Below are 27,984 nucleotides of genomic sequence, written 5' to 3' on the forward strand. Positions count from 1 at the left end.
GAGGGACAGAGGAAGAAGGAAGACTCCCAGGGGTCTTGGTTCCAAAGCTGCCAAGGGCTTAGGTAGGGAACATACACTATAACCTCTTTCCATGTGCAGGGCAAATAAATACTGCTCCTTTTTGCTAGCCATGAGGTGGCTTGTCAGGAGAGTCCTCTGGATCCCCGTCACTTTAATTCAATACATAGTCTCATCATTACTGTAGTCAGAGCAGAAATTTCCTCAGAAACTAAAGCCAACTGCTGAAGAGGATTCCTAGGACCTAAGGAAAGCCAGGTACATCACCTCCACCACCCCTCAGCACTTTCCTCACACTCAGGACCTCAGGAGCTACCTACTACACCCAGAGGAGAAAAATCTGACCTGCATCTAGTTTGGACTACAGGATCAGGGCAGGAAGGGAGAATTATGCTCACCTTTGCTTACTCGAGTGCTGGTTGAATTTTGTCCTTGGTAGGAGTGTCATCCATTTCCTCAGGCCCCATCCCTGTCCCTTCCTGGTCATTTGTATGTTTTTCTCATGACCTAAATCTGATCTAAAGAAATGGCAGTTTCCAAAGACCCAGCACAGGAGAATCTGATGGGAGGGACCAGCTGATATGACAGACCCTTCGTCACACAGAGGACCTCAGTCCCCACCCAAACCCAGTGAGGGAAGTGGTTCTCAAAGCCCCTCAGCCAGCTAATAGCTGCCAGAGACCAGTCTGCTGTCCCAAGGCCTAGTCTAGTGCTCTCTTCTTTATAGTCCAAAGGGCAAATCCAGTTCACAGGTATATTTCCTTTGACCTACATGGCATTTTTAGAATTTGAATGTTAGCAACATTAAAAAAAAAGGGGGGGGGGAATTGCACCTAAATACCTGGATTTTTGACTTGTCTTGAAAAATTGGAAGACCTGGTGTTCTGGGCTCATTTGTATAACCTACTTGACCGCTGAGTGTCAGCTTGCTCCTAGTGGCACAAACAAGTGGCTTCTCTGAGCTGGAAGCTTCTAAGAAAAGCCCACCCCCAACCCCCCAAAGGTATTTGTGGGGTAAACCTGGTTTCACCATGTTCATATTTTTGATGCCAAATACTCTACTGGAGAGAGCTTTCGACTGGGAGTGAAGAGCCTGCCTTCCCAGCCCAGCCCAGCCCCCAATGAGCTAAGCCATTCTGAGCTAGTCAAAACTTGTCCCCTCTGGTCCTCAGCCGTCCTCATCTGTAAAATGGGCTGAGGGTCCTCTGTGTTGAGATCTCCACCCTGCGCAGCGTCTGCGCAGCCTCGTCAGCTCAGGCACCAACCGAGGACGCCGTTCGCGCTAGGGGGCACCAGAGCCGCCAAAGAGTCCGACCGGTGGGCGGGTCAGGGTCCCGGGGCGGGGCCTTGCGTCTGTTGGGCGGGGCGTCGGCGGGCGGGGCCCCGGTGCCAGGTGCGGTTTGGTCCTCCCCGGGCGCCGTAGGCGGCGCATCCCTCGCGCCCGGGGCTGAGATCCTCCCGCGCCTGAGGCAGCGGTGGCAGCTGAGCGGAGCTGCAGTGGCCCCAGCCTCCTCCCCATTTCCGCGCCTCCGGGACCATGGCGGCGCAGGCGGGTAAGGAAGGGCCAAGCAGTCCTGTCCCGGGCCCGGGGCGCCTGAGGGGAGCTGGCGGCCCCTCGGGGGTTTCGGGCTGAGTGGACCCGGGGCGGGGGTGGCCCCGGCTCCTTAAAGGAAGAATTTGGGAGTGGTGAGCACCGCGCTTCCCGAAGACTGGGAAGTTGTGGAGGGAGGGCGGGGCGGCTTGGGCGACTTCCCGTGAGTTGAGGTCCCTGGGAGGAAGGGATGCTGGCGGCATCTTTTTTTGTGGACTTGGCGACCGAAAGTCTTCAAAACTCTTTCTAAAGAAGCTGAAGGATCCGGATTCCCTAGAGGGTTTGGGGAGTGTGAGGAGCACGGGGTCCTCAAAGTTGGGAGCACTTCTGAGAGGATGGAGCGTATACCTCGGGTTCTGGATTTTCTGTGGAAAATTGAGGAGTTTGACTCCCCTCACGGGATCCGAGGCTTCTGGCGGGTGTCTCGGTGCCTGCGGCCCCCTGGGTCTTGGGTTCTCTGCGAGAAAAGGGCAGTGTGGGCTCCCTTGGGTTTTGGGACACGACCTGGGGGGAGAGAGAAAGTGGAGCATTATTCCTGGGGAAGGTAGGCTCCCCAGGGGCTCGGGCCCTCTTGGTCCCTCTGACACAGGAGAGGAATGTGGCCAAACACCTCCTGGAAAGAAGAGCTTATGAGGGTGAAGGGTAGCTTCAGTGTTAGGTTGGCTGTGCCTGCGGTCCCCTCCCAGTCACTCACACCACCCTGCAGCTTCCTGCCCTCCTGGCCTGTCTCCCTGCACCAGGGACTTTCTGTTTCCCAGCCACCTGTGTGGGTGGCCTAGCCTTTAGGTCGACCAGGGTCAGCGTCCAGAAGCTTTCTAGAGCTGGCAGGAGGGAATAGTGGAGGAGGGAGGCTGTCCTGGAAATCTGCCCCCGCTTCCTGGCTTTCAGCCTGTGGACAGTCACTTCCTCCATCCTGAATACAAGGACCAGGCCACCAGTGGGTCACTTCCTCACCATGGGAGTATGGGATTTTCTCCTCATTCTTGATAATAGGCTTCTGGAGAAGGAGGGCTAGGGGTAGGAATACTCCCTGTCCCTTCCTCTTTGTTTTTCTGTTTTTGTTTTTGTTTTTTAGCTTCCAGAGTTCTTTAGCTCAAGTGATCTCCATTGGTTTTTTCCTAACCTCTGTAGCTTAGGTTTCCTGTTCTGAACCTTGAATCTCAGAAACTTGTGAAAGATCTTAGAGTGCAGTAGTGTTTATTAGTTTTTCTCTGAGTGATTCATAAAGCTGTCTAGAGGCATTACTGTTTGTAGATGCATTAGTCTGTACATTCTTTTTTTTTTTTAGGGCCACACCTGAAGCATGTGGGAGTTCCCAGCCTAGGGGTTGAATTGGAGCCGCAGCTGCCAGCCTATGCCACAGCCATAGAATGCCAGATCCTTAACCCACTGAGTGGGACCAGGGATCAAACCCGCATCCTCCTGGATACTAGTCAGGTTTGTTACCACTGAGCCACAATGGGAACTCCAGCCTGTACATTCTTCTGTGAGAATATTTGTTGGATGCTTCTGTACCATGTACTTGGTCAAACACTGAGGAGTATGGTGATGAACAAAATCGATATAATCTTTGCCTTTGGGATGCTTACAGTCCTAGAGATGAACAGTAAATAATTGAGGTAACAATTGAGATAAATGCCATAGTAACTGAGATAAGCAATTGAAATAAATGCTGTACGATTGCACCAGAGGTAAGAGGATAGGGAATAATTGTGTTAAAAAAGCAAGTTTAGGAATTTTCTTATAGTGCAGCAGGTTAAGGATCCGGCATTGTCACTGCAGGACTTGGATCACTTGCCGAGGAACTTCCACATGCTGCAGGTACGGCCAAAGAAAAAAAAATCAAGTTTATACTGACCCTTGAGGATAAGTAGAAGCTAGTCCAGCTAAGAAAAGACAAAGAACTTCCCAAGTAGAGAGAATAGCATAAAGAGACCCTGAGTAGGAAGGCATATGGTGCCTTTGAAGAGCTGAAAGGAAGCCAAGTATGGCTTTTTTATGGATGAGGAGACTAAGGTTCAGCAATTACTTGTTCAGGGTTCCATAGCCAAATAAATGGTGGTGGTCAGAGGTCATATTTTCCAGATTCACATTTGGTGCTTCATCTCTGTATCACAGACACCAGAATGAGGTTTCCCATGGAGTCAGAGAAGGAAGTGGGGCTTCAACTTTTACCTGCCCTATCTAAGCTGTGTTCCAAGACAACTCAGATTCCCTTGTAACTGGAGAATCAACAACAAAGAAATCAAATATTTACTGAGTACCTGTGATGTCTAAGGCATTGGGTTGTGCCAAGTATTACCTCTTAGAAATTTTAACAGATGCTAGAGCTGGGGGAGACTTGAGATAATATAACTCTCCTTATTTTATATGTAAAGAAACTGAGACCCAGGGGGAAAAATGGATTTGTTGTTGATTTTTTTTACTCAACTAGTGATAGATCAGGACTAACCTGATAAAGAAATTCTTTGTAGGCCTTCCCCTAGATAAGAAAATGCCTACTCATTCACAGCTAAGTAAACTTATGGTTGGAAGTGAGAACATGAGTGCCCAAAAGCCACAGGACTCATCTGTCTTATTTGTTTCTCTACCAAGTGTCTTATTACTCTGCCAAGCTTGCCCTGCCTCCAGCACCTGGTTTGTCCCTCTCTGGCATGTGTTATTTTTATACATATCCTTGTCCCTCATACCCCTGAGCACTCTGCTGAGGGCCCCAGAAATGTGTAGCCTAGTCTGGGTCTTGTACATGGGACATAGACAACATTTGCTGAATTTGTTTTGAAAATATTCCCTTCAGATTTTAGAGGTTAGTGTATTTGGCTCAACCTTTCCCCCTGCCAGCCCCATAGATATACATGAAAGAAATAAGAAAAGCTACTCACCATTCAGTTGCCAGCTAAGTGCCAGGCACCGCAGGAGGTATTTTCACGTAGGTTATGTATTTCTCTTAATCCTCTTGGTAATGCTGTAAAGTAGGTGTTATTAACCTCTTTAAAGATTAAGAGACAGGGGTGGGGGGGTGAAATAGGTGAAGGGGATTAAGAAGTACAAACCTCCAGTTATAAAATAAATAAGCCACAGGGATGTAATATATAAAGATATGGTCAGTAATATTGTAATAACCTTGTATGGGAACAAATGGCTACTAGATTTATTATGGTGGTCATTTCATAATGTATTCAAATGTCAAATCCTTATGCAGTACACCTGAAACTAACATAATATATGTCAGATATATTTCCACTTGCTGATAGGAACTGGGAGAGAAAGTTATTTCTTTACTTTCTTTAAAAAAATTAAAGATTGAGAGCCAGGCTCAGAGAGGTTAAATAATTTGCCCAAGGACGCAGAGCCAGATTTCAAACCAAGGTCTAGCTCTAGTTCCTCTGCTTGACCCTTACAAATTTTTCCTAATAAACTAAAGAAAAGCAGAAGAGAACAGCAGCATCTTCTGAGATGTCTATGTCCATGCCTTAATCTGAAAAATGAGAAGCCCCTGGTTTGGTGTCACAGACTCTTAGGAGTTAGAAGGAGTAATTTGACTCCTCCTTTTATGAAGGAAGACTCTAAGGTCCAGAGAAGTCCAGAAGCTCCTTTAAAAAGCATCTAATCTCTCTTTCTTAGACACTCCCTTTGGTAATATTTGGTATGCCAGTGAGGAGGAAAAGCCTTTGGGACACAGGGGAGGGTACCTAGAGGAACGTCAGTGATTACTGTTAGTCTTGTTGGTAGTAACATCATTAAAATGTGATCTTTTCTATCTTGGCTGTTCCCTACCAGTTGCTGCCCTGCCCCTCTGCATCCTGCTTTATCCTGGAACAAGTTGGGTTTATATACCCGACCTGCCAGTTCCCAGGGGGCATAGCAGTTAACATACTTGTTCTGTACTGAGCTGTATTGGCTGGGTTTTGTTCCTGGTTCTCATTGTCTAGTGTTACATGAGAAGCACCAAAGGTTTTTTTTTTGTTTCTCAAATGAAAAGATGGGATCTGTGCATGTTGGTTCAGGCCAGGCTTTATGCTCTCATGAACTCTTAGTGCTTAGGGATTTCTCATGACTTTGAAGTAGGAAAAGGACTAGTTTGCAGAAACCCAGCTTTTAAACCAAGATTAAGGTAAATGTTAGTGTCCTGTGGGAAATGCACAGGCTCTGAGCTGGGGTACCAAGCTGAGCCCTTCCACTGAAAACTGAGCATGTCTCAGCTTGTCTGATGCTGCCTAGGGTCATAAAAATGCAAAAGTCTGATAGTCTCAGAGTTGGATTTGAGCCTCTCCCAGACCAGCTTTCTGATGGTTAGACAACTCAATTCTCGTTCTTCAAGTCCATTTTCCTTTCAGGAAAATGAAAGGGCTGGGTTTGAGTAGATTATTTTTATTAAAAAAAAAAAAATATATATATATATATTGCTTTTTAGGGCCACACCTACAGCACATGGAAGTTTGCAAGCTAAGGGTCAAATCAGAGCTATCGCTGCTGGCCTACACCATAGCTACAGCAATGTGGGATCCAAGCCACATCTGTGATCTACATCTCAGATCACAGCAACACCGGATCCTTAACCCACTGAGTGAAGCCAGGGATCAAACCCTTATCCTTATGGATACTAGTCAGGCTCATTACCACTGAGCCACAACAGGAACTCCAAGTAGATGATTTTTAAAGGCTCTTCCTACATTACCATCCAACCACCCTAGTGGCTGCCCCAGTAGAGTCACAGATTGTTTGATCATTAATTTGAGAGAGAAGTGTGTATGAACTGAATATATTTTGTACCAGTATTCAAAAGATCCTAAAGGTTGGGAGTTCCTGTTGTGGTGCAGTATCAGTGGTGTCTTAGAAACACTAGAACACAGGTTTGATCCTGGCCCAGCACAGTGGGTTAAGGATCCACTGTTGCCACAGCCACAGCTTAGGTCGAGACTGTGGCTCAGATCTGATCCCTGGCCTAGGAACTCCATATGTCGTGGGGCTGCCAAAAAAGAAAAAAAAAAAAAAAAATCCTGAATGGTGGGAACCTTTGTAATGAGCCATTTTTTACAATTCTCACCTTGTTTGTATTACATACTTACCACTTCTCAAAACCCACAAATCCCAATAATAACTGTGAAGGCATAGTTCTCTGGGTGTTAAACACCTAACAAGGGCTCCGTATTGTTTGAAACTGCTGGGAACATTTACTTAGTCAAGCTCCCTTTCTGGACTCTGACAATCAGTAGCCACTGTTGATAAGCCTACAAATAAGAGAGGTAAACACAGTAGAGGGAGAGGTGAACAGCCTGGTACAAGGAGGTATTTTCCTATAGGAAGACTGTCTCAGGTAGACTGGACTCTATAGATTGGGCCTCACAGAAATCTCCAAGACTCTGTATTATAACATTTCTCTTACCTCTGCTAGAATGAAGGCTATAAGAGAGTTAGGATCTTTGACTTTCAGGGCTGTAAGGGAGCTGAAGAGGCCACAAGGATTCTTTTGAAGAGGGTTTGGGCTTGGGAGGCTGAAGGCTCTGGGTGAAAGAGTCTCCCTTGGGTACAGCATTCAGATGAGGCCTGTGCATCTACCTGTGACTTTACTTGTAGGTAGTCACAAGGGGAGTCAGAACACATTCCAGGTGACTCATCGCTGCTGACCGTTGGAGCTTATCTTTGGAAATTACCTTTACAGCTGGCACTTGGGTCCAACTTTTCAGTTGGATTTGCCACACAAAGGAGTGTCTCTTCTGACCACGCTTTATGCTAGGCCCTGGTGTTTTGAAGATGATCAAGATGCAGTCTTTGCCCTGTAGAACTGGGGGCAGTGGTACAGAGAGAACGGGACCAAAGGAGTCAGAAACATGATGAACTGTAATTTTAGAACAAATAGTATAAAACAGGTAATAGACAAAGTGAAACCAACACTGCCTCCCTTTGGGGGACCATCAAGGAAGGATGGAAGTCGGGAGTTCTCTTCTTGGCTCAGCAGTTAACAAACCCGACTAGGATCCATGAAGATATGGGTTTGATCCCTGGCCTTGTTCAGTGGTTAAGGATCTGGTGTTGCTGTGAGCTGTGGTGTGGGTTGCAGGCATCTTGGAACCCCCTTGCTGTGGCTGTGGTGTAGGCCTGCAGCTGTAGCTCTGATTCAACCGCAAGCCTGGTAATCTCCATACGCTGTGGGTGCAGCCCTAAAATAGCAAAGAAAAAAAAATGATGGAAGTCTGATTAAGGGAGGAAAAGGTGGGTAAATAAAGTATCCTGTTAGCCTGAGGTGTGACCATTAGGATGCAAGAACATAAGTGTATGTGGTAGAATAGAAAATAGATCAAGTTGTGACTAGAGCATCTGTTTTTAAGAGATAATGAAAGATAAAGGTTCTTTGGAGCCGCTTTCCTTCAGTAAATGGCTTATTGAGGGACTGTAATAGGCCAGGGAGCTGTCTTGGTTCCCCTAGTCCTTTGGAGCTGACAATGGCCAGCTTTAGTGATGTTTGAGGAGTTTGTGTTCCTGCCTCAGGACCTTTGCACATACCTCCCCACCATCCCAGTTTCCATTGCTACCCTTTCATCCTTTTTGCCTGGTTAATTTCTGTTCATCCTTTAGAGCTCAGCTTGGAAATTACTTCCTTAAGGAATATGTTCTTGTTTGCCCTATTCCGTTTGCTTAGTTATGAACTTGATATCTCCTTCATACTGCTTGCCCCAGTTATAATTAAAATAATTATGTTATTGTTTAATATGTGTTCTATGTTTAATCTCTCCCTTGTTTGCTGCTCTTTCCCGAGCACAATGTTAGACACATAGTTGGCATGCAGTAAATATTTGCTAAAAGAGTGACTGAGGCATGTCCATTGAGTTTAGCAATAAACAGTCACTGTTGACCTTGGGGAGACAGTTTCAGAGAAGTGGTGGGGGTGGACGTCAGATGGCAGTGGATTGTGAGGTAAATAGGAAGTGAAGAAATGAAGGCAGTGATGTGTAGACAACTTTTTTTTAAAAACTGAAGTATAGTTGAGGGAGTTCCTGTTGTGATGCAGTGTGAAAGAATCTGACTAGTATCCATGAGAATGCGGGTTCGATCCATGGCCTTGCTCAGTGGGTCGGGGATCCGGCATTGCCGTGAGCTGTGGTGTAGTTCACAGAAGCGGCTTGGATCCCATGTTGCTGTGGCTGTAGTATAGGCTGGTAGCTTAGCTCCAATTTGACCCCTAGCCTCGGAACTTCCGTATGCCGTGGGTGCAGCCCTAAAAAGACAACAAAAAAAGGCAGTATTGTTGTTTTACAATGTTGTGTTACTTTCTGGTGTATAGCAAAGTGATTCAGATATATATATATATATGTGTGTGTGTGTGTGTATATACTTTTTCATATTTTTCCATTATGATTTACTATAGGATAGTGAATATAGTTCCCTGTGCTATACAATAGGACCTTGTTGTTTATTTTATATGTATAGTAGTTTGTATCTGCCAATTTACCCCCTTTCCTCTTTGGTACCATAAGTTTGTTTTCTCTTAGATAACTTTTAATACATGTGGCTGTGAAGAGGGGAAGCAAGGGTAGTAGCTAGAGGAGAAAGTGGGGTCTGTATTTTTTTTTTTTTTTTGTCTTTGTTGTTGTTGTTGTTGTTGTTGTTGCTATTTCTTGGGCCTCGCCCGCGGCATATGGAGGTTCCCAGGCTAGGGGTCGAATCGGAGCTGCAGCCACCGGCCTACGCCAGAGCCACAGCAACGCGGGATCCGAGCCGCGTCTGTAACCTACACCACAGCTCATGGCAACGCCGGATCGTTAACCCACTGAGCAAGGGCAGGGACCGAACCTGCAACCTCATGGTTCCTAGTCAGATTCGTTAACCACTGCGCCACGACGGGAACTCCTGTATTTTTTTAAATGGGAAAAGCTTGAACTTTATTATTATTATTATTATTATTATTATTATTATTATTATCCACACCAGTGGCATGTGGAAGTTCCCAGACCAGGGACTGAACCTGTGCCACTGCAGTGACCACGTCAGATCCTTAACCCATCGAGTTCCCCACAAGGGAACTCCAAGCTTGAACTTATTTAAATGACAGTTGGAAGGAGCCAGTGAAGAAGGGAGTGGTGGTGATTCCCTCTGAAGAGCTGGGCTGGGGGTGTGGTCCACACCAGGAGTGCTGTGCTAAACAGTTGAGTTCTCTGGACATCGGGGTGTCTGGGTGAGACTGCAATACACCAGGAAAAGAAGCCAAAGACCTGACCTCGGGCTGTGCTGAAGGACAAGGAGGGATTGGAGAGCCATTTAGAAGGTGGTTCCAGGTGGATATGAGAGGAGGGAGTAGGGGTCTTGATTTTTGCTCCCCAGTGCCCAGCACAGAGCAGGTGTCAAGTAAGAGTTGAATGGCTTTGTGTTTCTCAGGATCGGAGATCAGGGCAGGCTCTGGATGGAGAGTGTGGCCTTAACAAGTTATCTTGAATATCCTCATAGTGGAAAGTCCTGATTCTTCCTGAATTTTGGAAACAACCAGAAGTCACTCAGAACCACCATGTTGAATTGTTAAGTGGGTGGTCAGGTCAGAGACTGTTCGATTTAGGTTAAAAAGTAAAAACCAGAAACAAGATGCGACATAAAATAATGAGGTTTGCCAGGGGTGGGCAGGGCATTCTAAAAGCTCTTCCAGGAGTTCCCATCATGGCTTAGTGGAAGTGAATCTGACTAGCACCCATGAGGACGCAGGTTCAATCCCTGGCCTCGATCAGCAAATTAAGGATCCGTCATTGCCATGAGCTGTGGTGTAGGTCACAGGTGTGGCTTGGATATGACGTTGCTGTGGTGTAGGCCGGCGGCTACAGCTCCAATTTGACCCCTAGCCTTGGAACCTCTATATACCGCAGCCTCAGCCTTAAAAAGACGGGGGGGAGAAAAAAAGCACTTCCATATAAGAGTTCCCAAAATGCTTCACCCTGGGACCTCCAGGACTCAGAAGATTCATGGATGTCTGTGTTCATTAAAAACCCTCTCATTAATTCCCTGTCTCACCCATAACAGAGTTTGAGTGAGCCTCTCAGACTTTTCTGCTCTGGAGTTTGTGAGGTTGATGGTGAACTGTCTGATCACTACCACCCAAAAAACAAAAAGGCCCCTTCTTCTTGGGAGTCTGAGAGGTTTAGATCCAGGAGGTGATGGTCTGTTTGGGAGAAGAGCAGGCGGGTCAGGGTCCTTGAGCCTTCTGCCAGCCTTTAACTCTCCTCTGGGCTGAGGACAGCTGTCTGCCCTGGCAGCTCCAGAACACCCCCAAGTAATCTTGAAGTGCCTGGAGCCATGCATTGTCTATTCATGGCCCCTTTGCCTATAAAACAGGGTCCAGTGATTGTCACTGTGCCTGTGGCAATCTGGAGTTACCCGGAGAGAACAAAGCCACACACACAGGGTGCACAAGGGAGTCTTGTAACTACCTTGTTCTGCTTTCTGGGGCTAAGTCAGGTACCACAGCTTAATCTCGGTTACCCTCTTTATTTTAAAAAGTTAGCATCTGAGCCACACCAGGAGTATTGTGTTTTGTCCCTTTTGGAGGGACGTAGACCAACTCCATGCTACTGCTCATGCTAATCTCTCAGCCTACACAGCCCTTCCGCATTCTTTTTCAGCCTTTAGTAAATATGCCCCATCTTTCAAAGGCTCAGCCACTACAAAGACTTTCCTGGCTCTTGAGTGGAATGAGCAGGAACTAGAAAGAGCATGGACTTTAGAATGAGCCAGACCTGAGTTGGGAAGCTAACTCTGCCACTTGGCCTTCCACTCTTGGCCCCAATTTTCAGTTCCCTCATCTGTTAAAGTATTATAATAATACCTGGGGCTCACAGGATTGTTTTGAGAATTAAATGAGATTGGGTATGTGAAAGCAACTAGCACCTGGCATATAGAAGGCATTAATTAAACATTTGTTCTCTCTATACTCATAACTTCATTCTCTGAACTAAAATAGCACTTTTTTGGTTTTTTTTTTTTTTCTTTATGTCTTTTTAGGGCTGCACCTGTGGCATATGGAGGTTCCCAGGCTAGGGGTCCAATTGGAGCTGTAGCCACTGGCCTACGCCGCAGCCACAGCAGTGCAGGATCCAAGCTGTGTCTTCGACCTACACGGCAACGCTGGATCCTTAAACTGCTGAGCGAGGCCAGGGAATGAACCCACGTCCTCATGGATGCTAGTCGGGTTTGCTCACTAACCACTGAGCCATGACGGGAACTCCCCATTTTATTTATTTATATATTTATTGCCTTTTTTTTTTCTTAGGGCCGCACCTGAGGCATATGAAAGTGCCGAGGCTAGGGGTCAAATTTGAGCTACAGCTGCTAGCCTAGGCCACAGCCACAGCCAGAGCCACACGGGATCCAAGCCATGTCGTCAACATGCACCACAGTTCATGGCAACGCCGGATCCCCAACCCACCAACTGAGGCCAGGGATCAAACCCATATCCTCAAGGATACTAGTCTGGTTCATTACCACTGCACCACAATGGGAACTCCATAAAATAGCATTTTGCTTATACCTCTGAAATAATATCTCAGTGAAAAATTATAGTATGGAAGAATGTTTCTCTCTTTTTTTTTTTTTTTTTTTTTTGGCTACACTCATGGTGTGTGGAATTTCCTGGACCAAGGATTGAACCTGTGCCTCAGCAGTAACTCAGACCACCATGGTGACAATGCTGGATACCTAACCTGCTGTGACCCAAGGGAACTCCTGGAAGAATGTTTCTTTTCCAGTGGGTTTGCAACTCAAGAGCAGGAGTGATTTATCCAGCAGCTCCAATGTAGAGTTTAGACCCATGATGTTGGTTGAATGAATGAGCTCCTAGGCTGGGTGATGGAAAATCTATACAACCTGGACTTTTGATGGGTAGGAAAAGGTAGCAGCATGTGTAACATAGAGAGGAGACTTTTCTGGGTACTGCCGGGGGATAGATGTATGAAAGCCTGACCTGATAAGAAAGAGACCTTATGCATTTTGTCTGGTCAGAACTATGAGCAAGGGCTGAAGGTTCTAGGAAAAGGCAGGTTACGATCGAAAAAGGAACAACCAGAACTTTTTAAAAAGGTGGTATGAGGAGTTCCCATTGTGGCTCAGTGAATTATGAATCCAACTAGTATCCATGAGGATGCGGGTTTGATCCCTGGCCTCACTTAGTGGGTTAAGGATCTGGCATTGCCGTGAGCTGTGGTGTAGGTCACAGATGTGGCTGGGATCTGGCATTGCTGTGGCGTAGGCCAGCACTTGCAGCTACAATTCAACCCCTAACCTGGGAATTTCCATATGCCACAGGTAAGGCCCTAAAAATAAAAAAATGAGATGAGACTACTCTTGAGGCCATGGATTCCCTACCCCTGGGGAGATGAGCCCCGAGCTGGATGCTCATCAGGGACCTTGTGAAGGAAGAAACTGCATCCAGCATAGCGTCTCCCAACCCTCTCAGATATGAGAGTCCATTAACTAGTCTCCTTCCACCCAAGGGATCCTGTCCCTGTTCCCCTGCTACTTTGGCCTCTAAACCCCTTGATTTTGTGTGCAGGTGAAGATGCCTGGAGGTGCCGGGGCTGTGGAGACCATGTCACTCCAAACCAGAGGTTATACAGGACAGTCAGTGAGGCCTGGCATAGCTCCTGCTTCCGGTAAGTGGATCTGCGTTCCTGTCTTTGCCAGTACACTATGGTCCAGGTGCCATTTCATTTTCTGGAAAGTACAAAACAAACTTCTGACTTGAGAGTTTGCATTTCAGGGGCAGGGAGGGGGCTGAGGGGGCAAAGAGGGATGTGCCCACAAAGAGCATGTGATCAAACATCAGTGGTCCCCTATGCCAGGTGAAAGTGGAGAAGCCCTTTCCAGGGTGTCCCAGCATCCTGACTTTAGAGGTGAAGAGAGCAAGGCTGCACCACTGATTATTTTCAGTGCAGTTGGCAGAGCCAGCTCTTCTTTACCCCAGGATACCTCCCTAGTTTCCTGATTTTTGTTATTATGCTTATTATAGCACTTAGAGTATTGTTTAGAGGTACCTCAGTTTCTTGAAAATAACAGACTTTCAAGTTAGATTTGGAGTTACTATTGTGGCTCAGCAGTAGTATCCATGAGGATGCAGGTTCTATCCCTGACTCCACTCTGGGTTAATGATCCAGTGTTGCCATAAGCTGCAATGTAGGTCACAGCTGCAGCTTGGATCTGGTGTTGCTGTGGCGTAGGCCGACAGCTGCAGCTCCAATTTGACCCCTAGCCCAAGCACTTACATATGCCTCAGGTGCAGCCCTAAAAGGCAAATAAATAAATAAAGTCAGATGTGTTCCTGGTATCTGAAGCTCAGTTTCCTTGTCCGGAAGTACAGATGTGAATAATCTCTCTCATAGATTGGTTGAGATTGAATGAAATCATATATACCAAGGCCCCAGCATGTGGTGGGCACCCACTCAATGGTTGGAACCCTCCAGAGTGGGGGCTTGTCTTTGTTTTCTCCAGAGCATAGAACAGTGCCTGGCCTGCAGTCATTCCTCATCAGAGGCCTGTGGTCCAAAGTGGTAGGTAGGGCTGTGCTCACAGTCTGAGAATGAGACAAACTGTAGACAGGCACCCTGTGCTAGAAATTCCATCTCCCCCACACAGCTCCTGTTGCAAAGCATTGCCTGTGCTGCTCTCATGTAATTTAATTGACCTTTAAGAACTTGCCTCCACCCAGGCAAGACGTGGGGGGTTGGCCTGGAGCGCTGGTCTCTGGAAGAGTTGGAACATTTTTCTGTGTTTTCAGCTCTAACTCAGAGCTCGCCAATCTCCTCTGTGGATCTGATTGCCTTGGTTCCTCCTCCTTTTACCCTCAGGGAAGTCAGTTCTACTTTTCCTTTGCCTCATAGTAAGATAGGAGCAGAATGTCAGAGATGCAGGGACCTTTGGCTAGCCCTTCATTTTATAGCCGAGGCAAACGAGCAGCATCAGAACCAGGGAGTTCCCAGGCTGCAGCTCTCCTTGGTGTTCAACCCATATGGTCATGTTGTTCCTGCTGTTTTCCTATTTGTATGAAGAGCTTCTCTCCACCATAAGTGGGAATGGGTGAACAAGATTCTTTTTGGAATTTCTGGGGTCTCCTATACCTAGAGGAACCACCTACTATATGATATAAACCCTTCATATCACAGATGCAAGGCATGAAACTAAAAAGACAGAAAGTTTCAGAGGCCATGGATGACAAGAGCTGGCCTTAGAACAGAAGTCTTGGTCACCAGTAGGTCTGTGAGATGCTAGCTTGTAAGCACTGTGTGAGAGTTCCCTGGTGGCACAGTGGGTTACGGATCCAGCATTGTCACTGCTATGACTCAGGTCACTGCTGTAGCATGGGTTCAATCCCTGGTGTGGGGACTTAGGCATGCCACAGGCATGGCCAAAAAAAAAAAGAGGGAGAAAGCACTGTGTGTGTGTGCAAGACAGACACACACACACGCACAAATACATGTTCATAAAGAAGTAAGGCACATTATCCTGGGGGAAAAGAGTGCAGGCTATGGAAGAGACTGTCTAGTTTCAAATCCTGGCTTTGTGCAGTTTATTAACTGGCTTTAAATGACTTCCCTGAACTTTAGACACCTCATCTATAAAATGGCGTCAGAATAGTATCTCCCATGGTTGTTCGGAAGTATTAAATGTGATAACCTATATAAAGTCCCTCACATAGCACCTGACACATAAAAAAACCTCTCTTTTTTTTCTTTTTAGGGCCACACCCACAGCATATGGAGGTTCCCAGCTAGGGGTCGAATTGGAGCTACAGCTGCCGGCCTTGCCACAGCCATAGCAATGCCAGATCCGAGCCGCATCTGCAACCTACACCACAGCTCACAGCAATGCCAGATCCTTAATTGACTGACCAAGGCCAGGGATCGAACTCGCCACCTCATGGTTCCCAGTCGGATTCGTTTCCACTGCACCACGATGGGAACTCCTAGAAAACCTTTAATAATCAGTGTTTGTCACTTTTTATTATGTTGTGTGTGTCTGTATACACCTACATGCATATGTTTATTTCTCTTAACACATTGGTCATCTGATGTGGATCCTCAAGATTGAGGTTGGCTTTGAACCACCCTGGCAGTTAGACCAAAGACAGTACCTGTGGGGAAGCAGAGCATCTAGGTTCCGTCTCCAGTTTACAGTTTTGCCTCAAGGACAGTGTTTTTCTGATTCTGCTCTATTCAAGGGGTGCATCTCCAGATTCCCTAGCTTTCCCAAGACAACTAGATGGTGTGGAGACCTCAGATGGAGCCTGGGGAAACTGGCTGCTTTGGAGCCAATTTGGCTTTTGCCCAAATCATAGGACTGTCTTCAGAGCTGGGAAAGATTGTATTTATCTGACCTCAGAAGCAACCTGGGTTATGAGAAGCAGGAGGCATCAGCCTGACTGGTCTTTTAAGGTCTCTTCCACCCCAGCTCATCTGTGATTCTCTGATGAATTCATAGTGTCTGGGTGCAGGCCTGCTAGAAGCCAGACCCTCTGAACATGCTACCCAAAGAAATTTGTTCTTCCTGACTCCCTTCCAGCCCACTCTTTCCCAGCTGGGCTACAATTACAATAAAGGAAATAACTTTTCTCCCCTTCCCCCATTCCTTTGTTTTCCTAGTCACAGGGTGGGGCTGGATATTGAATGGAGAAGTTTCTGGGGTTTGTCCCAAACTCCTCCCCTTGCCTTCTCCTTACTCTAACCCATCCTTTGTCTACAGCCACATCCATAATCCTGCCTCTGATAGCCTTCTGCCAGCTTCTCAGGTGCCTGGGACAATAGGAAGCCACTTCAGGCTGAGACCTGGGACTTGCGGTGGAGGCCAACTAATGGACCTCCAGGAAGTGCTCTAGTCTGATTGTCCTTGGCCAGGATCCCTCTGATCTCTGGATGCCTGGCTGACCAGCCCTCCTGCTTCCTCTTCTCAGCCTTCCCAACGGGCCTGATTGGAGTCTAAGTACCTCTGGGCTCCTTTTTTCCTTGAGCAGTGCTGTTGGTTCTAGAATCAGGGCCATTCTCTCTGAAGCGATCTGGAACTGGCTCCCTCTCGTCAGGGGAAGCCAAGAAAGCAGCCAGACTGCACATTGTTTGTAGCTGAGGGTGAAGTGTGGAGCACTGGATGGTGACCTGGTCTCTTGGCATGTTGTCAGACCAGAGAACCTTAATGAGTTTTGTGACAGTTGTCCTATCAACCTCATCAGGGGTGTTTGGCCAAGGAGAAGGAGGGGTCACGGGAAGAGGGAAAAGCTGCTTGTTTTAGTCTTTATAGCTCCTACCTGGGACTCTGTGGTTTGACCTGATTCCTGGCAGCGTTATCAGAAGAAAAAACCCCACCATTCGTAAGCCTCCTGGGAACTGCTCAGGGCCTCCTTTCTCAGGATCATGAACACAGACTATTTGAGCTTTCTCTTTTGAGAACTGATTTCTAAAGATGGTCCTCTGGAAAAGGGGTGATGCAGAAACAGAAATAGAAAGCTATTGTCACTTCATCAAGCTACAGACCATTTCCTTTAAATTTGTGACTCCAAGAAAGGCCGGTGAAGAAACACATGTAGCCACCAGAGACTGGTGTTACGGGCTGGCTGGCAACAGCGTATTTTCTGTGATGTGAAAGCCATGCTTACTTTCTTGCCCCCTCCCCATCCAAACAAGAGCAGTAGAATGATTATTACAGTAATGCATATCATTTATTGAGTGCTTACTCTGTGCCAGATGCTGTCCTAAGCATTTCATGTACATTATCTCATTTGATTCTTACAACAACCTAATAACTTTGGTACTGGTCCTATCCATTTTACAAATAGGGAAATGGAGGCTACTCACTCACAGTCATGGAGCTGGTAAGTAGCATAGCTGGGGCTTGAACCCAGGCATCCTGACTCCTTGCTTACCAGAGTCTTTGCATTCCTAAACAGTCATTTAATCTCCCTGAGGCTCAGTTTCCTCTTCTGTCACTTCAGGGTGAAAAGAAATCACCCTTCCAGCCACACATTGGTGGTGTCAGGTAACACTAAAGGGCATTGGTTCAAAGGCTTCATGAATTCTCTAGTGTCCATAAAAGTGCTTATAAATTTCTCCTGGATCTCCCACTCCAGTGGAGCAACCCTGCCATCTGCTGTTATATTGTTGGTGTTGCTGCTATGTTTACTGACCCAAGCCTTTGATTCCAGTTTGCTCGTTTATCTCTGGCAGGTCATTAAGGCTGGCTTTTGGACAGGGAGCTGGGGAGAAGGGTAAGGAGAAATACCTGGACCTTCGTCTGCCCCCATAGGGCACTCTCGCATGAACACAGGAGAACACCTAGTGTGTAGCAATAGCATGTGACCTTCAACACCCCTTAATCCTGCTCTGTTCTGTGGGAAGAGAAAACCAAGACCCCACAGAAGCCCCTCATTGGCTGTCCAGGACAGAGATGGAGAGATTGGGTAGAGATAGGGATGGACAACTGATATTTACTAAGCATTGTATTGGGAGTTTCACTTAGACTCTCTGATTCAACCCTCACAGGAACACTGCAATTCTATTTTATACTAAACAGGAATGTCCAGAAAGGCTAACTTGCCCAGGGTCACATAGAGCTGACATTTGAAGTCAGGTCTCCCTGGTTACTAAGAGGGGTCTTCTTTCCACTGTGGCTCCCACAAAAGAACAATGGACTTGGAGTCAGAAGACGTGGATTTGAGTCTTAGCTGAGCTAGACCAGCTCTGTAACCTCGGGCAAATTCCTTAGCTGTGATGAGCCTCAGTTTCTTATCTCTAAGCTGTGGTAGAAGTAACCCACCTCATGAAGTCGAAAGGGTCACAGATGGATAAAAGAGCTCTGAAAATATTAGAGGGGTCGTGTAAAGGGTCAGCAGCAGGCATGTGGCAACATTGTGCTCCTCAGCTGTTCACATATTATTTGGAGCAGAAATCCACTCCATTAAAGTATCCCGTTAGCTGCTGTTGGGGACACAGACTTGACATACTGGCCTGATCTCCTAGCTGGCTCCCTTGGACAGCTGAAAAACAGGTAATAACTTAGAGCATTCCTAATAGTGGGCTCTGGCCTGGCTTCTGTTTGTCTCTTTGCTGAAACATCCCCTTAGTGGTGTTCCAGAGGACAGCCTCACTGGTCTGTCCACCAGCCACTCTTCAGTCTTCATCTGGTACAGCCTCTCGAACTGCCCTGGAGGTAGGAAAGTCAATCAGAATTTGCAATCAAGCTGCTTGGGTTTCCATCCCAGCTCCTCTTGAGTACCGCCTTAACCTTTCTTTGCCACAGCTTCCTCATCTATAAAAATGTGAAGTGGGAGTTCCTGTCGAGGCTCAGCAGAAACAAACCCAACTAGTATCCATGAGTTTGATCCCTGCCCTCACTCAACGTGTTAAGGATCTGGCTTGGCATGATCTGTGGTGTATATCTCAGACACAGCTTGGATCCCATGTTGCTGTGGTTGTGGCGAAGGCCAGCAGCTGTAGCTCCAGTTTGACCCCTGGGAACTTCCATGTGCCATGGGTGTGGCCCTAAAAAGAAAAAAAAAAAATTTTTTTTTTTTTGAAATGGTGCCCACCTCAGAAGAGTGTTGTGCAGACTAAATTTAATCACATATTCAAAGGCCTTATCACAGTACCTGGCTGTAAGACTTATAGATGTTAGCTTTTATAATTATCACTTCTGAAACGTTCCCTTCCCCTGGCTTCCCTGATGTTCCCCATGGCCCTGGTTTTCCCCCACTTCTCTGATCATTCTAGTTTGCTCATCTTCCTCCATCCAGCTATGAAATGTTGCTGCTCCTCCAGATACGCTCACTCTTTTCTCCCTGGATGGTCTCCCCGACCCCAGCCCACCCCCATGGCTCCTCATCCTCCACACACAGATGGCCACATACTCCACATACTGATGAAATCAATATCTCCAAACCTTGCCGCTGAGCTCAAGACTAGCCGTCCTGCTGTCAGCTTAACCTGTCCATTGGATGTCTTGCAGCCATCTGAGACCCAGCTGGACTTTGAATCTTCCCTCCAAAACTGGCTGTTCCACTATAACCTCTCCCATTGAATGGCTCTGCCACCTGCCCACTGCCCAAGCCAGTGGTCAGGTGTCCTTCACCGTGACTCTTCTTTTTTTTTTTTTTTTTTTTTTTTTTTTGGTCTTTTTGCCATTTCTTGGGCCACTCCCGCAGTACATGGAGGTTCCCAGGCTAGGGGTCTAATTAGAGCTGTAGCTGCCGGCCTACACCAGAGCCACAGCAACGCGGGATCCGAGCCAAGTCTGCGACCTACACCACAGCTCATGGCAACGCCGGATCGTTAACCCACTGAGCAAGGCCAGGGATCAAACCCGCAACCTCATGGTTTCTAGTCGGATTCATTAACCACTGCACCACGACAGGAACTCCAACCGTGACTCTTCTTGCTCATCCTCACATTCAAGCCTGTCAGTTTTATCTCCAAATTATATTTTGAATGCACCTACTACTTTCCGTTTCTCCAGTCACCACCCTGTTCCAGGTTACCATCATTTCTCACCTGGATGACTGCAGTAGCCTTCTAACTGTTCATAGTCACTCTGTACCTCCCTCCACTCACTATAGAGCAGCCAGAATGGTAATTTAAAAAATAATAATAATAAAGTCTGGGAGTTCCCACTGTGGCACAGTGGGTTAAGGATCTGGCATTGCTGCAGCTGTGATATAGGTCCCCAGATTTGATCCCTGGTCTGGCCTCTCTCCACAGCCTCCCCTTACCCTCCACTTCAGCCTCACTGCTCTTCCTCACAGGCCCAAAACATGCCGCCATTCTTCCTTCTGACAAGGCCTTTGTTCTTGCTGTTTTGTCTGACCGGAATGCTCCCTCACTCTCTTTTGGCCTAATTAACACCTGCTTATCCTTCACATCTTTACCTGGATGAGGAACATGTGGATGTCTCAGGGAAACAGTTACAGAATAGGCCATGGCCTCTGATTTGTGCTTTCACAGATCTTCCTTTTGCAGCTTTTTCATGGATTTAATTTCACATTTATTCATTTGATCATCTCCTGGATGACATCCTGAGATCTCTGACATGTAAGCATGACTTGGTCAAGGACTACAGGGGTTTTTGCCCCTCATGTGTCACCACTAAGCGCATGTTGGCATGGGAGGGATATTTGTTGAATGAATTGCCAGGAGTGGCCAAGAGATGTGATGTAAGCCAGGCCTTTCCCTGCCCTTCCTCTTCCCCACATCCTTCCCTTAGCAGCCACTGTGGCTGCAGTTACTGTAACTGCAAGGGATGAATTAGTTCCGGACATTTGAGTTGTTGGGGAAAATTGCCTGCAAGTGTCGAGGTGAGAAGTTAAAAGATTTGTCTTCTGCCCCCAAAGGAGACAGAGAGGCTGACCCAGGAGTCAGCAGAAGATCTGGAGCTGTGCTGCTCTGTAGGTATGATCCAAATAGAAACAAGCCCTGAAGAGAGAAAGAATGAGTTCAACTATTCTAGCCCAGACTAGTTATGAACTACCCTGAAATCTGACAAATCCAAATCTGATTGTAAGGTTTTTAAAATTCATTTGTTTTAAAAAAATTTTTAGAAATCTTTGAAGGATGGCATTAGCTAAAGAAGTCCATTGACTATAAAGTGGAAAAAAAAAATATCTTTTACTTGTGGATGATTCATGGTAGGGAGAAGGTAAATGGGTTGGCAGTTCCCCAAGAATTTGGAAATGAAGTATGTCCTCTAGGAGTTAAACTAGTTGAATCCATGTGTAATGAATCCAGTACTAGTACCAGCAGTATTGTGGGGTAGTTAAGACAGACTCTAGAACCATATTGCTTGGGTTCAAATCCTGGTCCTGCCATTTATTAGCTGTACACCTTGGGCAAGTTACCGTTTCTGTGCTTCATTTCCTCATCTATAAAGTGAAGAAAGTAACCTACTGCCTGCTTCCTAGCATTGTTGTAAGGGGTGAGTGAGTGAAGTGTGCAGCACTGGTGGGACCAGGGCCATGCACAGAGTCGGCCCTCATGACTGTTGGCCATTTGTTAGTAGCTACCAGGGAGCCAGATGTCTTCCAGAGCTGGCTAGTACATGAATTGGTGACTGTTACATATCTAAAGAAGTAATGTTTTGTTTGTTTGTTTGTTTGTTTCAAATAATTAAATTTTTTTTTCCGTAAAAATTGGTTTAAAAACCATTAGAATAATGAGTGGCCAGCAGTAAGACAAAGCAAAAAGGCAAAACTAGAAGCATGTCCATATAAAGATACAGAATCTGATTTTGGTCACCAGAAGGGCGTCCTTTGTTGGAGGCAGTGCTGGTTTGGCTGGCTCACTACTGTCAGAATGAAGTTTCTCTTCATGACTGCTCATTTCCCCTTATTTTGCATCCGTGCTCACATTGCAACCTTCTGATGCCTGATTTGGCTTCCTAGGATTCTTGATAACAGGAAGAGTCTGGAGGCAGCACCTATGAGGGGGATGTGGGTGTTCTGATTTCATAAATGGACAGAGGTTGATAAATGGTTAGGACAGATCTATTCTAGGATATCTGCACCTCTCCACATACTATGAAGTCCTGTTTCTGGGCCTAAAGGCCAAAAATGCCTGCATTAGGGTCACTCACCAGGGTGATACTAGCCTTGGCAAGCAAGGTCTCTGGGTGTTCAGCGCTGACCTACTGGTGTGGAATTTTTTGTTCACCTCACTCCTTCCTTTTACAGATGAAGAAGTTGAAGCCCAGAGAAGTTTAATGGCTCACCTCAGATCACACAGCAAGTTTGTTGTCAGTCAGGTGAAATTTTCAGGTCTTCTCTGCCAGGCATTGCCTGGAGATGTAAGGTATCCAAAGCATTCTTTCCCAGTGCAGCCAGGAGAAGAATGTCTGTGCAAACTCAGCATTCGACACTGCATGTTAGATATTCAGTTTCCTAATATTAATACCACATAGCAACAGTGGATAATTATCTGTAAGGGGTTGCAACCCCATTCTTATGTGCCTCTGTGCCCAAACAGGCAAATCTCAGCGATTAAAGTGACCAACTCGATGGAGATGTGGTCTGAGGATGAAGCCATGGTCAGCTGTTAGTGAACACCAGCTGGCTACAGATTTCACCTGGATGTATGAGGCCAGCTGTAGACTTGAAACATAGATACCCATTCAGGGAGACAGGCAGCCAGGGACCAGCATGCTCTTTGGTGGTTTTGAGGCTTTGTGTCCTCTTCGTGGGGAGCCTCTGCTTATTACTTAAACACCTCTAAGAACTCCTACTGCCTGTGGGTGACCGGGCGTTGGTGGTCTGCCCTCCCTTCTCCCACCATCCCAGCCTCCTCTCTGCTCACTCTGCACATGCCCTGTGCTGCAGCTTGCGGACCTTACTCTGTTCTGCCTCAGTGCTTTGCACGTGTTGTTCCTTCTTCTGGATGCCTGCCTGAATGCACCCTCACTCCTCCCCACCAATCAGGGGAGATCTTTTCTTCCTTTTTGATAGTCTCCTCGCATAACCAAGGCCGTGACCCTGTCTGCATTGGTTTACACATCTAACATCACTCTCAGAGTAGGAAATTCTCTAAGTCTGGAACCACATTGAGTTCATCTTTGTACCCAGAGCTTGGCAGAGTGTTGGGAACACAGCGTGCACTCAGTGCTTGTTGGGCGAATTGTTTTTTGTCAATGCAAATCATCAACATCATCACCATCTCTTGCTCTGCAGTGTTTTTCCAGGCAAGAGCTTTTCTTTTGAGGGGGCGGAGGGGCGTGGAATAAACCTCTGTCTGTAAGTGTCACTTCAGAGTCTAAAACCAGCAAGCTGTGGCCTTGAGGGATGGCATGTCTTCTGCACTGCCCAGCCTGCTTTGCTAAATAATTTGCCTTGTAGTTTTCCCCAAGGGCTAGAATCCCTCCTCCTACTTTGGGCAGTGCTGAAAGGGTGCTAACAAGCTGTCTTTCCTCACACTCCTCCTCATTACCAGGAAAGGCCTCCCAGTACCTCAATCTGGATTTGAATTGGGGTGGTTTTCTTCTGCATGTCCAGTGTTCTGGTCCTACCTCCCTGAGGCTGCTGGGAGTGGTCCTGGTTAGGCAGGGTGCCCCACTTCGCTGCCATCAATAGCACTCTCTCTCTTGCAGCAGCAACTGTTTTTGAAGTTGGCTCAAGTCAGCCATTGTGTTTTGTTAACTTGTTTCAGTTCCAAAGGTCGCCTTTTCATGAGATGACCCTATATTCTGGAGTCACCTTTCCCCACTGTACCTTGAGCTCCCCTGCAGTGTCACTGAGGAAAAAGAGCGAGGCAGCTGCTGTGGGTTAGTTACACATGAGGATGAACAGCACCAGGAATGTGGAAGTTTGCCGTGAGCCAAGGCTTTGCAGAATGTCAGCCACCAAACATTTATTTATTAAGCTGCATCCAGAATAAGAAGATGAACCAGCTGCCTTGCAATCATTTCCTCATTTGTAGCAAGGGGATCTGTCCTGCCCACCTCTTGGGGTTTGTGTGAAAGTAGAGTGGAATGGAGTGGAAGAGCACACAGGAAAGAGGAGAGCAGTGGTTTCAGTCCTCAGTCTGCCTCAGAAACAACAGGGCTTATATAAAATGCAATTCTGGGCTCAGTCTCAGCAGTTCTTATTATAGCAACCTGAGGTACGTCCAGGAATCTTCATTTTCAGCAAGCTTCCCAGGGACATCTGATGCTGCTGTTCTACCGACCACACTTTCAGAAATGCCACTATAAATTAAATAGTAAGTATAATATATTTATTTGAGGCAACTTTAGTGTCTTGGACCTGGAATCCAAAGTCTTGGGTTAAATCCCACTTCTGCTGCCTCCCTAGACCTTAGGCAACTTTCTCTCTGAGCTTCAGTTCCTCATGCGTAAAAAGGAGATAACACCCAGGCTCACAGGATTGTGAGAATTACATGAAAGCATATGTGAGCAAGCCTACCTCAGTGCAGCAAGGCTTATAGAACTTGTTTTAGTGTAGCAGCCAAGTGTCCATGACTTGTGGAACACGGTGTCATGTTAACAAACACTGGGCAAAAGACAGTCCTTGGCATCCAGTGTAATCAGATATCATGGAAATCTGGATAGAACCTTAGAAATATAGTCCAGTCCCTTGTTTTACAGCTCATGAACTTGAAACTTCAAAGGGAGAGTAGAAAGTCCATGATGTACGTACCCAGTCATATGAAATGTATTTAGATTTTCAGACTGGAAAAATTATTTCCCAATATGCTTAAGAAAGAAAGTGAGGGGGATCTTATCAGCACAGCCGCAGAACCACCGTTGGTAACTTTTGGGAAACTGTGGAGAGTGGGGTAATACCCTCAAATGTAATTGTTCCACACCTGCTATATACTGGACATTGGGGACCTAATAGTGAAATAAGAATGGAGATGGCTAACCGGCCCAGTTTTCAAAAAGGAAGAAAAAGAGATCCTGGAAAAAGTGAATTCCTAATCCCTTTGGCTTGATTTCTTCACAGAATTCAGATGGAATTCTGGAATTTTGCAGATGCTGGAAAGGTGGACGTGAGCACTTAGAAGAGGGGCTGATCCCTAGGATTCAGCAGTGGTGGATTAGTCATGACTCGTCAGACCTGACTTCATGTTTTCACTGGGTTTCTAGTCATGAGACCCTCTTGATTTCCACAATGCATTTGATAAACTCTTTGATGATATCCTGACCTTAAGAATGTGGGCAGGAAATCCAGAGAAATCAGATACAGGAGTTCAACATACCCAGCACTTTGGGTCCTCCCTGTGTTGGTATTGGAGAGACCGGATTCCTAAACACCTCGCTCGGGCTCCTGTTGAAGAAAGGACATGAGATCTCAGGTCAGCAAATCTGGCTTTAAATCTCAGTCCCAGCAGTAACCTCGAATGGATTACCTGACATCGCTGGGCTTCCCTTGCCCTGTTTGTGCTGTACTCCTTGCAAGGTTGTTGTAGGGATTAACTGGGATGATGAGCATAGAAGCCCTTTGTAAGTTGAAAATGCTTTACAAACATTCATTACCATCAACATTCAAGAAGTTGCTTGTGGAGTTCCCCTTTTGGCTCAGCAGGTTAAGAACCTGACTAGTCTCCATGAGGATGAGGGTTTGATCCCTGGCCCCGGCTCAGTGGGTTAAAGGATCCAGTGTTGCTGTGAGCTGCTGTGTAGGTTGAAGATGTGGCTTAGATCTGACGTTGCTGTGGCTGTGGTGTAAGCCTACAGCTGCAGCTCCAATTCGACCCCTAGCCTGGGAACTTCCATATGCCGCACATGCAGTCCTGAAATAAATAAGAAGTTGCTCATAGTGGTGCTTCTGAATCATATGTTTGTTTACCAGGCATCTGCAGGTGCCAGGTGTGGGCCTCATGCCTTGATCCAGAGGTAGACAGATACAGGCTCTGAGCCCCTCCTGTGTGTGATGTGCTTAGGGACATATCAGGGAAACCCTTTCCAGAGGAGAATTGACTGCTCTGCTGGAGGTGGGCCTGGAGAAGGGAGGAGATAGCCACCAGCTAGAGGTGGAGGAGGCTGCAGAAGAAGCTAAGGAGCAAAGCTAAGGACCCCTTGGGGATGGTCCAGGGAGAGCCTTCATGGCTGGGGCAGGAACTGGAGCAGGGCAGGAGGTGGCCAGAGCAGTGACCCTGGGAGGGAAGCTGGAGAAACAGCCTAGGCATCCAGGCAGACTTTCCCTTTGGATAGGAGCACTCCAAAAACATGTGAGGAGGTGTTTGCTCTAAACCATGGGACTTCTTTTTTGTTGTTATCCATTTATCATTTTAAAAAGCAGCACGGAAATATAAGAAAAATGTAAACGGTAGCAACGAGGTAGAAAATGAATGCTGTTTCATCCCTCCTTCTTGTCTCACTACCCTAAAGAGAAACTGATAACCACACACTGGAGCCTGCCAGGTGGTCTGTCAGGGTTGTGTGCATAGGGCTGCATCCGTGGTGTGAGGAAGTTCCTGGGCCAGGGATTGAACCCCCGCCATAGCAGCGACCCAAGCCACACTAGTGACAACACCAGATCCTTAACCTCCTGAGCCACCAGGGAACTCCTATATACATAGACTTTTGAAACAGTGAGGTCATTCTGCACACGCCCTCTGATGCCTAGATTTCTCACATAACCCCTTACCCAGGACAATTTCTGTTTCAGGACCTAGGATCTACCTCATTATTTTCAGCAGCTGCATAGTATTCAATTGCATGGAAGTGTGATTGTATTAAGCCCTCCTATACTGATCAACTCATGGATTGTTCTTCATCTTTCAGTAGTAAACTGTCCTGGACATATGTTTTGGCACATCTGTAGGAATAGTTCTCTGGGCAAAATTTCTAGCAGTAGATTTGCTGGGACTCTCATTTCTGAAAGCTGACTCCTGCTGTAGTGTGGAAAGTGAGCTGAAATTGGGGGGATGGGCAGAGGCAGGAGACAGGGCGACACTGCTCCCCTTCCAAGATACCTGAGTTCCATCCCTGTTTGGAGTCCTGGCCAATAGAGGGCCCTGCACAGACATGGTTCCTTGGGCTTCAGATTATCTGACCAGAGCTGCCTTCTCAGATGAGGTTGGGGTGATTCATTCACCCTGCCCCCCAGAATGCTTACTTGGGGCCACCGGCCTTGAAGTCTGTCTTCTCCAGCCTCTCAGAGCTGCCTTGAAGCCCTGTGTCTCAGCTGCTTCTGAGGAGTCAGCTTGTTGCACCCCCCATCCCCACCCCAGGTTTCCAACTTGTGAAATGTACAGGAGATTAGCACCTCTCCTGCCATGTTAGCCTGTCCATCACTGCCAGCCTAAGGGTCCCAGCAGTTGCCTCTGGTAGCCTTAACTGCTGAATCCTCTGCCAACTGCTCTGGGACCTAGAAGAGCAGTATTCCAAGGTCAGGGACTGGAAATATAGCCTCCACTGTGACCTTTCACCTCCCAGTTCTGAGGAGGTTGGGACCTTTGAAATTGGCCCTGAGGAGACACACACTTGGGCTGAGACGTCAGCAGCTCACATCTGGTCATCTGTCCTTCATAATTCCTCCTGAGGTCTGCATTTATGGGGGTCAGATGGACTCCACCTGAGGGGGGCCTCTGCTTCAACTCAATACAGAGAGAGACAGCTGCACCTCTTCCACGGGGAGGCAGTTCTGTGGCTCTGAAAAGTCCTTACATGCCCACCCACCCATTGAGTCCTTTGTGAGGGGAGTAGGGTATGGAGAGTGCCTGCAACCTCCTGCTCACATTCCTAGACACCGACTCACTGCGCCCGCGCCGCTGGAACAGCAGAACTGTGTGAAATGTCAAGAGGAGTTATGCTCATGGGCTCCCTGGCCCCGTCTCTTTGTGGCTTGCATTTTCTTCCATCCGCACTCTGTTCATCAGATGGAAATCAGAGGGTGCAATTAGAAGATAATTTGCTTTTTCCAGGCTTAATTTGGGGCCCCC

The 27,984-nt window shown here is 47.0% G+C and overlaps 1 protein-coding gene and 1 long non-coding RNA gene across 6 annotated transcripts in view; one reads left to right on the top strand and one right to left on the bottom strand.

The window, feature by feature from the left end:
- LIMK2 (LIM domain kinase 2) overlaps nt 1-27,984 on the top strand; it is a 62,038-nt gene that overhangs the window by 4,968 nt on the left and 29,086 nt on the right. For 3 of the 5 annotated variants that reach the window (XM_005670864.4, XM_084993847.1, XM_084993846.1), the window contains exons 1-2: nt 1,464-1,571; nt 13,137-13,236. In XM_005670864.4, coding sequence (XP_005670921.1) covers nt 1,556-1,571; nt 13,137-13,236 — 116 coding nt within the window. In that variant the 5' untranslated portion in view covers nt 1,464-1,555. Of the gene's footprint in view, nt 1-1,463; nt 1,572-13,136; nt 13,237-27,984 lie in introns of those variants that run through there. The other 2 variants (XM_084993845.1, XM_084993849.1) reach the window with 1 other exon arrangement.
- Nucleotides 137-27,807, bottom strand: LOC146396645 (uncharacterized). Its single transcript, XR_014825966.1, has 6 exons — nt 27,016-27,807; nt 25,297-25,364; nt 7,264-7,394; nt 6,679-6,840; nt 4,492-4,574; nt 137-2,113 (listed from the first exon to the last, which is right to left on the bottom strand). It is a non-coding gene; the product is annotated as an uncharacterized LOC146396645 (long non-coding RNA).

The sequence above is a fragment of the Sus scrofa genome, chromosome 14, assembly GCF_054392235.1.
Source record: "Sus scrofa isolate SSC_HxYL_T2T_F1_AM1 chromosome 14, Sscrofa_HxYL_maternal_Yorkshire_Landrace_v2.0, whole genome shotgun sequence".
Classification (NCBI taxonomy): Eukaryota; Metazoa; Chordata; class Mammalia; order Artiodactyla; family Suidae; genus Sus; species Sus scrofa.